The following is a 10,772-nucleotide window of genomic DNA, read 5'->3' as shown; positions in this document are numbered from 1 at the left end:
GAATAATTACATTTATCATTTTGATGGCGGATTGTAATCCATAAAGGATTATGTGTTTATGAAACACATGTGAATGGAATTAAATTATATTCCAGTTTTAAATGTGCTTCTGATTACAGATAGCCTGGGATTACACAACATTTGTATTTTAAAGACAACCAGTTCGAAGGGAGCATGTTTGCTTTTTGGGTTAAAAGAATTTCTTAATATGAAATTTGAATGGTATGACAATTAGATATTAGACTGTACAGAAATTGAAATCTACACGCTAATACACACGTAGTCACGCAATGCTGATATTGTTAACATTAATAATTTGAGAATAAAGTATAACAATACTAATCATTTGCACGGTTTGATGTGATATGAGCTAACCGACCTTTAGATTTAATCACCATTGGTAGCGCGATTTATTGTAATGTTTTTTTCCTTAGTTGGTCAAAACAAAAGTGCAGAGATGGCGACAAAGAGGCAAAATTTACGGACTGCAGCTTTAAAGTTTCATTGAAAGTATGTTTGTTTTTTTACATATTAAAAGTTTGTTTTATAGCAAAAGCAGATAACTCCAAAAGTCGTTTTTTTGGCAAAAGCAGATAACTTAACATTTCATAGTTTAGAGTTTAAAAAAACACTCGTTTAGTCTTTGTAATGTAGATGCCTGACAAACGTTGTTGTTGTTGTGATCATAAACTGTATGGATGCCCTCACCATTGTATAACGCGCTGCTTTTGCGCGCTGATTCGCTAAAATGGATTTATCGGCTTCTGTTCAAAAACAGCAAGGGCGCTTGTCGGCTTCTGCACTGCAGTAAAACGTGAACTCGCGATGCTTTGAAAGTGGACAAAATCGGCGTTTTGACAAAACATGTTTAGGGTTCAGATAGCGCTATATGTGGAGAATAATGCACGGCATTTTTTTGAAAGTGGCGTTTATCGGATTTTGCAAATGAACTCTTCAAAACTCATCTTTTACTCTTTTTTTTTTTGGTGTGCAGGTATATAAAGAAATCAACACATTTGTTGCTCTAACTGGATTTGAAGTCTGGACAGATAGTGATAAGATAACAGTGTCTCCTGTTGCTGGAGAAACCTTGGACAGATTTACCCAGTGGAGGAACAGCGATCTCGTCAAAAGACAGCAGCACGACAATGCCCACCTTATATATAGTTAATCAATACTTTGTCTGCTCCAAGCTGTGCCATTGTGTTCTACTTTGAAATGGTTTAGGAACTGAAACAGGAAGGAGACAGACTTTAACCACTTACTGAATATAATCAAGCAGGATTGGTTGAATTTGGATTAAACATGGATTTTTGTCCTTCTCTCAGTGCAATTGACCTTGATAGCGCAACTGTGGGTCTAGCTCACAATGGAGCCCTGTGTGGAGGTCTTTCAACAGGGATTGTGCAGGTACTAATATTCTCTCATAAAAAGTCAAAAACATATTTGCCAAACATATGTAATGAAACTAACATGAATGAAAATAAATAATCGAAAAGGATCACAATAAAGGAAAGGGATATATGCAGAAAGCCAGTATGGAGATGGGTTGGGGGTGTTTTATCAATTCATTCATCAAATGCAGTAAAATTACTAACAAATACATTTGCATGTTTTAGCAAAAACCTTGAAGAGAATAATTTCACAATAATGGGGAAGAGGAAATATTTTCCACTACAGCATACTGATGATTCACCATGGTCTTGACTGTGGTGTTTCGCTTATTGTTGCAATGCCTTATTCTTCCTCCCAAAATAATCCTAATACTTCATTATAATATAGACTAAACAAACATTTGAATGAAAAAAAAAAGCCTGGACCTATAGTTTAAGTACTAACTGATTTTTCCTCTTCAAAGGATCACAACTCGAAGGCTATATCAGTGGGGGCTACTATGGCCCATGAGATGGGGCACAATCTGGGCATGAGTCACGACAGCAGCAGCTGCGTCTGTTCTGATGGCACTTGCATTATGACAGCTGCCCTCAGGTACTTAATGCATATAATTGTTGAACTTGATTTGTTTATTAAAATGTGTTTTTTAACAACAAATCTGCCATTTCTACTGTAAAGTTTTATTTTGAAGCTTTTGCAGAGCCTAAATCTTCTGAACAAATATCACTGCTCCATGTCTCCGCAGCTATTTCATCCCACAACACTTCAGCAGCTGCAGTACTAGTAACTATGTGGACTACCTGAACAACAAAAACCCAGAATGTCTTCTGAATATGCCCAAACCAAAAGAATTGATTCAGCCACCTGTATGTGGAAATGGATTCGTGGAGACAGGAGAAGAATGTGACTGTGGAACGGTAAAGGTAAGCAGACTAGGGTTTCCTAAATGTGACAATTCAATGATCTGAAAAATGTTTTTGCAACAAATATCAAAGTAAAGCACCAAACATAAAAATGCCCTTTAGAATGACATGGGTTGTAAAGAGACAAAAAATTAAATGCATGACTTTATTGATGGTAATTTCACTAGATACACTCAACAAGTCACATCCACATACTATCAGAAGCAAATGTAAAGACAATTCTTGACAGGAATGTTGTCCAGTGAGATGGGATTGACAATCTCTCATTTATCTTAACTATATAATCTTAATTACACTCTCTGCAGTGTGCAAAATAAAAGATGGAATGCATGTAATATTACTGCAGATCTGTTTATACATTGCACTACGTTAGTCATCTCTTCTTTTTGGCCAGAACTTGTGTAGGATGGACGGCATACTTTACCTGGATGTTCATTCATTCATTGCTGAAATTACTTTCCAAGAGCTTTTCTAGATTCTGAGAAGTAGTACTTAAAAAATACAATTTATTATGTGCCCAGAACATACTCGTTGTCTTTATTTCAAAACCTGTTTTTACATAGGAGTGTACAAACCAATGCTGCAGTGCAACCACCTGCAAACTGACAGAGGGCTCACAATGTGCAACAGGAGAATGTTGTGAGAATTGTAAGGTAAGATTCCAAGAGTCTGGGGCATTTTAATCAAATAAAGAAAGTATCAGATTAACACAGCTGCTTTAGGACATATGATAGCCTACTACAGCATACACTCACACTCCATGCATTTCAACAGTTCTTAAACCGCTAAAGCCCATATATTTGTCAAAATCTTTATAATTGAGGAGTTCCCTCGCATGAATATTGATTAGAATAAAATGAATCCGCTGTTCTCCACGGGATGAAATGAAATAGTTCAAAATATAGCCCCTTAAAGCAGCACTATGTAACTTTTGGCGCTCTAGCAGAACTCATTATAATCAGTGATGCTGTCTACACCATAGATATATATACTGTACATATCTATGGTCTACACTGGATGCGACACGACAAATCCCCGACAGAAAATCTACAAGTTTGTTTTGCTATTCGGCCCGAATCAGTTTTCTAAAGCGTTTTTGAAAAATCGCTTACCCCACCTTTAATAAACAGAACTGCACACATCCCGCGGAAGAACATTTCAACTGGAGCTACTTCTCTAAGTTTATGTCTTTGGCGATTCACGCAGGTATGTGTTACTCCGCAGCGGTGACGACCCGACCAGTCTACAATAGTCCAAATATAAGTACTTATTATAAGTGTACCGTAGTGATTCGGAATAAGACAAAAACGCGGTTTGGAAGATGAACTCATGATGTACTCGCTCATTTTGCTAATTTTGAACACAGAAAAAGTTACATAGTGCTGCTTTAATATGAAAATAAATACATTCAAAGTAATGTATCATTGTTTTCAATAATTTGAAACCGATATGTCAACATCTCAAAAATGTGTTTTATCATATGGTTTCATTCATTTATACTGGTAACTACCAACAAGTATGCAACCTACATGTTTTTTATTCCTCCCCCTCAGATCATGTCAGCTGCACATGTGTGTCGTCCAAAAAATGATGACTGTGATTTGCCCGAGTCATGTACTGGAAAATCAGCCTGGTGTCCTGAAGATGTCTTTGCAGTCAATGGAATCCCTTGCAAGAATGGTAAAGGCTATTGCTACAATGGCCAGTGCCCACAGAAAGAGGAGCAGTGCATTAAAATGTGGGGTCCAAGTGAGTACAATAATATATTGTTGCAACACAATAATAGTGAAAAATAATCAGTGTTAAGCCCATATGACTGTGCCTGTTTTTTTCTTTTTATTAAAATAAATAAAGCTGCTGTGGTGGCTCGAGAATCTTGCTACAACTACAACACAAGAGCAGAATACTTCGCCTACTGCAAACATAATGGCAGTAAATATATTGGATGCCAAAGACGGTAAGTTTTTACATCAATCTGGTCATTCATTAATCTCTTCACATATCATACTGTCCAATTACTATATTTGTCCCGTCTGATCAAACACCAATCTTATCTGTCTGTCTTCAGAGATGTGATGTGTGGAAAACTGTTCTGTGAAAATGGCAATGCAAGTCCCAATTATGGACGGCTGGTAAAATTCAAAGAATGTAAAGCCACATTCTACAGCGATCCTGAAAATGATTATGGCCAAGTCGACACTGGCACCAAATGTGGGGAAGGGATGGTAAGACTGGTCTCTAGATACACGCCAGTTATACACAAACTTCCTTGTAGTTTCATAACTATGAACTCCTTTAATCACCTCTAATGAAAGAAACCTGAAAACATTGTAGGTTTGCTACAGTTGTGACATTCAAGTCATTTAAGCACGATGTGTTTGTTTTTTTTCAGGTTTGTAACCAGAATGAGTGTGTTGACCTAGAGACAGCTTACAAAGCAACAAACTGCTCAGCCAAGTGCAAAGGCCATGCGGTATGACCCAAAATATCCCTTTATCGAACATTGACTTCTTTATTGTCTTCATAAAATGAAAAAAAAAAGTGCTTTATTTCAAAAGGTCATTGGTTTTTGACTATTTCAGGTCTTTCACAAGTTACACATACATCAGAATTTGTAACTTGATTTTGAAGAATTAATGTAAGTGTATATGTTACAGGTTTGTGACCACAGAATGGAGTGCAGATGTCAACCTGGATGGCTGCCGCCAGATTGTGAAACACCAGCAGAAAGTGATGGTTTGTCTAAAGGTAGTACCACAGATATTGCCCTCAAAATAGCCTCATATTCTTTTAGTTTTGAGGATCATGAATGAGTTTTTTTTTTTGCCTTTGCATTTCAAGGTGTGAAAATAGCCATTGCTGTGGTTGTCTGTGTCCTGATTGGGATACTTCTATTTGGACTGGCCGTCTTCTTTTACAAGCGCAGAAAGAGCACACCACATTCATTCCGGTAACACTATAGGAAACCAACACTTAAACACTGGGGAAAGTCAATAAATGGAGTGTATTTAATACTGCTGTTTTCTCAATAGCCATCCAAGGCTGCAGAAAGTTCATGTAGTCGACATCCCTGACTACAGCCTTCAGTCGACACCAAATCAGAAGCCATCTCCGGTAACTTAATTAATTTCATCATTTCATTTAACTACAAACATAATCTATTCCCAGTGAATGATGAAAGTGTGATCAGGACTTTGTGATCTCTTCTTTATTCTTAGGCAATAAGGCCTACAGCACCTCCTCCACCTCCACCCTCTTCAGTCCAGTCCAGAGTTCTACATAATGACTTTATAAATGCACGGCAGGTAGCAAAGCTAACTCTATATAATGTGTAATGACTGATGTTCACATCAGTATTTAAAGGAATAGCTCAGCCCAAAATGAAAATTCTGTCATCATTTACTCACTCTCATGTTGTTTCAAACCAATTATGACTTACTTGCTTCTGCGGAATCCAAACGTTTAGCATTTGTGCTGCTCTTGAAAGTAGATGCAGTCCATGTGACTTGTGTAATATTCAACATCTACTGAAGAAGTGCAATAACTGTGAATGAAAAAAAATTGGTGTAGAAACAATTTTCACTGAATTAAACTAAATGTGTACTCCGTTTTATTTAAAATTGAATTTATTGACTTAAATGTTTGCCTTAAAAATCTTGCTCAACAGCATTGGTCACCATTCACTGTATTATATTCTGCTATAAAAACTAGGAAGAACTGAATGAATATGGGCAGAATTTTGGGTGTACTATACGTTTACGCTCCCAGTCACTGAGCCTAAGAACATTTTGATAAAAAAGATTATATCTGACAAGTTTATAATTCTCCCCCTCATAGGCTCTTAGACCACCTCCTCCAAGGGTGTGATGTCTAGCACCTGTCAAACCTCAAGAAGTGGAACCATGCAGCAGATTGGAATGGCCAGTCACTCCAGAACCTGCAGAAGTGTGTTAGGAGACTGAGGCTTAGTAAACCCTTCAAGAAAAATCTAATGTCTGTGAAAATAAGCCACATGCTTAGCATAAATATGAGACTGACACACTGAGTTATTATTATCATTTGACCGTGTAAAAGATTGTCTTTGAGTTAAATAATGAATTTGAAGTCAGGTTTGTTTTTAACTGAAAATGATCTCTTTTTTTTTTAATTTCATTTTATTTGTACAGTCTGTTTCTGTGTAATTGAGCCTGCCTTATGTACAGTAGACCAGAACCTGCAGAAGTGTGTTAGGAGACTGAGGCTTAGTAAACCCTTCAAGAAAAATCTAATGTCTGTGAAAATAAGCCACATGCTTAGCATAAATATGAGACTGACACACTGAGTTATTATTATCATTTGACCGTGTAAAAGATTGTCTTTGAGTTAAATAATGAATTTGAAGTCAGGTTTGTTTTTAACTGAAAATGATCTCTTTTTTTAAAATTTCATTTTATTTGTACAGTCTGTTTCTGTGTAATTGAGCCTGCCTTATGTACAGTAGATTTTTTTATGATTTTTGATCAGCTATTTCTTCATTGCAATGTCAACCAAGGTGAAAACAACTGTTCTTTTTTTAACATATTTTTAAATTGTTACAATGCACTTTCAAGAGATATCAAACAAAAATGCTTAAAACATAATTTGTGTGTTTACCATTTAGTTTTGTATTTATGAAAACTTGTAACATGCAATGTGAATGTATGAATGAAATATATTTTAATGTTGAATCACATTCAGGTGACTGTTTTAAAAAGACAAAATATGACCAAACATGAGGTCCACAGTATTTCAGTTTTTATTTTGTCGTCTTAACTGATACATCTACATAATATCAAGAATTTCTGGTGGCCTCGCATTACAAGCACTTGATAAAATGGTTTTTCAATTAATTCCCCATATTGTATTTTTAATGATGCTATAGTTGTGCATAAACATTTCTACACATTCCCACAGATGTGTTTCAGGGACCTCATTGAATCTGAGCCTGTGAAGGCCTAATACTCAACATTTCATTGCACACAGAAACTTAATAGATTCAAACTTCCTCTTTCTTCCACTAAAGAAGTTCAGGTTGCCAGTACACCAAGACCAGCCCACACGCTGTTAAACCATTCAAGGAAAACTGTATACCTGATCCCAGATAAACTGCTTAATCTCATCTCAGTACTTCCATTGGTATCATTTGAAATACATGCAAATAAATGTAGAAAATTTTCCCTTTGGAGTCCACAGACATACTGCACTGATTTGATCATGCAAAACACACACATACACACTTCAGGAAATGCTGTATGCCGGAAGGTCGCACTGCAATCACATATTGATTTCTCATAAAAGCTGAATTCATACACCTAAAGATTAGCATGACATATTAGTCATATTATTAGATTTGCATGCTTTTGGGATGAAAAAATGAACTCTTTTAAATCAATCTCGTGTGAAGAACTGGTTCTGTATTTAAAAAATAAAACAAACACACACACACACACACACAAAAACATTTTACAAAATTAACTGATGTCTAAAATGTACATTTCAAATGCTTCCAGAAAATGGGGTGCGTTGCTCGTGCATAGCATCAGCCATTTAACACCATCGCAAAATCAAAAAATCAAAACTTGCTGCTCCTGTTAAAATGAATACAAACATGCATTAAAAGGCTTAATGCTCTTCCTCCATAGTCTCTTAAAGTTCTGTATCTGTATCTCAACAGTAGGTGGACACATACCACAATTTTCCCTAAACCTGTTAAAACAAGCAGCCATGTAAAAACCTTACCACAATACCTCACATAGTGTTACAGCTCAAACCACCAAGTCAGTTTGTGACACATTTATCAAGCTCAGCATGCTTTGTTAATGTCTCGAGCAAAAACTGGATGAAATCGTTAGTCTGTACGAGCAGTCTCTCAGTGAAAGATGAATACTTTGCATTAAGCCTGGAGGACATTCTTTAGAGAGAATAGGACTTCCTGCTTTTTACGTGTTACGTATAGGTGTTCTCTATTTACAATGACTTGCATTTAGTGCAATATTCTTCAGACTGACCCCATTACCTCCTCATCATACCCTAAAATGGGGTTGGTTAGAGCTCTGGCAGCGAACTCATCACAGCACAAAAAGACTTTGGCTTTTGAGTCGATCAAAGCAACTTCACACGTCCCACATTGGCTGTTACACGTGTACATGAGCTTATAGGCATGCTAACAAATTTCACTGTATATATTAACAAATAAAACTGGTTTGTTGCGTGGCAATCTCATCTATCATCTTTTTTAAGAAACAGCAATAAGATAAGTGTGGCAGACATGAAATGAGGAAAAGTAAGTCTTGTCTGAAAGTTCGCCCAATGATAGTTCTAAAGAGACTAAAATAACTTCCAGTACAGATGCAGACGTTAGATTATGTGATTGTGACAGTGCTTTCAAAAGACATGCTTTGTTTTTGCTTTTTTCACTCATGCAAGTAGAATCAAGCAACTCCTATTTAAGATCAATGTTATGGCTACTTACATGTGGTGTGTCATCTGGCTGTAATCGGACAAAAATGAATATAAATGCTAGTTTTTCCACGTAGAAATAGACATGTGGAACCCAAAGCAGCTAATATGTTCATTTAGTCTGAATCTTACTTGAAACTGAATATTATTAAACAGTTATATAAAATATTTTTCGATGAACTTTCAGTATAACTTATTCCCCTTAAGTTTGGTTTGCCTTAATAAATCCCTTACAGACATTTATTGATAACATACATCAGTATATTCAAACCATCCCTTGCCAAATACATTGTGACATAAAATATTATAAAACTGGGATTAACTAGATCTTCTGATCTGTACACCATCTTGAACCCACATCTCTGTTCTCGAGTTACAAAACTGTAGTTGAAGTTTAAAGGTTGACACATTGTGACTGTATACCTGTTTTTTGCACTTTCAAATGTTCACTCGTCTTTAAAATGTTGCTATCTAGTACATCTAATACATTTCATTTAATAAATAAAATCTCATGTTTGTACTTAGTTGTAAGTGATTTCTCTCTCTGTCTTGTGGAATGATTCCTCTCCACATCTCAGGCCCTCCTCTGCAGGATCCGGCAGTTGAGGGGTCTAACTTGTGGAGAACGTGGCAGAGAAAGAGAAAATGCTATGGAGCAGAGGAAGAGTGCAAAATCTCCCCTTACACATTCCCATCAGTGCCGTTTTTCTCGTTGGCAGTTTTAACTGTGGTACCGTCAGGTTGCTGGCCGTCCTTCCGAGGAGGCATCCGTTCGTTTATTCGGTCCAGGCCACGAGCTTCTTCGAAGTTGCGGATTTTCCGTGTAGGAGAGAAGCCTTGGATGGCTACCGGGGGGAAAAAAATTTAAATCAAGGAAAATGAGGTAGTTAGGAAAATGTGCATGAAGATTATTGATAACTTTCAGTGTTCAGTTTAAAAAAAAAGAAAAAAGTAAAATAAATTGGACAATGATCAAGCTGTGCTAGCTTACAATATGCCATTTACTGAAATAAGTTAACCTTTGGGCATTTGCAGCGACCAAAAAGTCTATTCCTCGAATGATTTAAAGGGTTAGTTCACCCAAAAATGAAAATTAGGCTGTGTTTTATTTAATAAAGATCAAGGAAACAGTCAGGCAGGCAAAATAACATAAGTTATAATAAATAAATAAAATGTGTAACCATTTTTTAAAAAAATGATTCCCAATTATTTTTCACCATTTCTAGTATTCGTACAGGCTTTGCATTTTTTAAAGGGTTAGTTCACCCAAAAATGAAAATTAGTCCATAAATTACTCACCCTCAAGTCATCCTAGTTGTATATGATTTTCTTCTTTCAGACGAATCCAGTCAGAGTTATAAAATATATTAAAAATTGTCCTGGCTATTCCAAACTCTATCATTGCAGTCAGCGGGTGTTGCAGTGCTTCAGTCTAAAAGAAGTGAAATAAAAAGTGTCACACGGCTCTGGGGGGTGAACAAAGGCCTCCTGTAGCGAATCAATGCGTTTTTGTAAGAAAAATATCCATATTCAAAACGTAATAATCACTTTAATCTAGCTTGCGCCAGCAGTTGTACACAGAAGCCGTTCCGGGCTGATGAGGTATGAGTTCAGCGTTGCGCATGCGCCGGTGAGTCTCTTGAAAACCAACGTTTGTTAACAGGAGCAAAGGAAGCAAAGTTTCCTTACTTTAGCAAAGGAAAACCAGTCTCCTCTTGGCTTATATCGAAATCCTCCGACATTCTTCTTTACAAATCCTCGTTTTGTATTTCTAATAAGTGACCGTTGTTTTGTTTTGATCTCTCCCCTGCGTTTCCGCGTTCGTCACTTTTGAGCGTCGCATGCGCAAAGCTGAACTCATACGTCATCCGCCCGGAGCGGCTTCCGTGTACAACTGTCGGTGCAAGCTACATTAAAATGATTATTACATTTTGAATATGTATATTTTTCTTACAAAAACGCATTGATTCGCTACAG

The 10,772-nt window shown here is 36.6% G+C and overlaps 2 protein-coding genes across 7 annotated transcripts in view; one reads left to right on the top strand and one right to left on the bottom strand.

Annotated features, from left to right (window-relative positions):
• Positions 1–6,514, top strand: part of LOC107721555 (zinc metalloproteinase-disintegrin-like batroxstatin-1) — a 15,428-nt gene extending 8,914 nt beyond the window's left edge. For all 5 annotated transcript variants that reach the window (XM_016529637.1, XM_016529636.1, XM_016529639.1 and 2 more), the window contains 14 exons: positions 995–1,158; positions 1,323–1,410; positions 1,859–1,989; positions 2,141–2,318; positions 2,882–2,971; positions 3,872–4,067; positions 4,173–4,275; positions 4,387–4,543; positions 4,711–4,791; positions 4,976–5,066; positions 5,160–5,268; positions 5,351–5,432; positions 5,537–5,623; positions 6,156–6,514. In XM_016529637.1, coding sequence (XP_016385123.1) covers positions 995–1,158; positions 1,323–1,410; positions 1,859–1,989; positions 2,141–2,318; positions 2,882–2,971; positions 3,872–4,067; positions 4,173–4,275; positions 4,387–4,543; positions 4,711–4,791; positions 4,976–5,066; positions 5,160–5,268; positions 5,351–5,432; positions 5,537–5,623; positions 6,156–6,185 — 1,587 coding nt within the window. In that variant the 3' untranslated portion in view covers positions 6,186–6,514. The remainder of the gene's footprint in view (positions 1–994; positions 1,159–1,322; positions 1,411–1,858; positions 1,990–2,140; positions 2,319–2,881; positions 2,972–3,871; positions 4,068–4,172; positions 4,276–4,386; positions 4,544–4,710; positions 4,792–4,975; positions 5,067–5,159; positions 5,269–5,350; positions 5,433–5,536; positions 5,624–6,155) is intronic.
• Positions 6,515–7,717: 1,203 nt separating this feature from the next.
• Positions 7,718–10,772, bottom strand: part of LOC107721549 (serine/threonine-protein phosphatase 2B catalytic subunit alpha isoform-like) — a 46,747-nt gene continuing 43,692 nt past the window's right edge. For both annotated transcript variants that reach the window (XM_016529625.1, XM_016529626.1), the window contains one exon: positions 7,718–9,640. In XM_016529625.1, the coding sequence (XP_016385111.1) occupies positions 9,477–9,640 (164 nt within the window). In that variant the 3' untranslated portion in view covers positions 7,718–9,476. The remainder of the gene's footprint in view (positions 9,641–10,772) is intronic.

The sequence above is a fragment of the Sinocyclocheilus rhinocerous genome, unplaced genomic scaffold, assembly GCF_001515625.1.
Source record: "Sinocyclocheilus rhinocerous isolate Xijiao unplaced genomic scaffold, SAMN03320098_v1.1 scaffold1626, whole genome shotgun sequence".
NCBI lineage: Eukaryota > Metazoa > Chordata > Actinopteri > Cypriniformes > Cyprinidae > Sinocyclocheilus > Sinocyclocheilus rhinocerous.
Note: the sequence above shows the minus strand (reverse complement) of the source record. Positions and strands in the feature narration are given on the sequence as shown.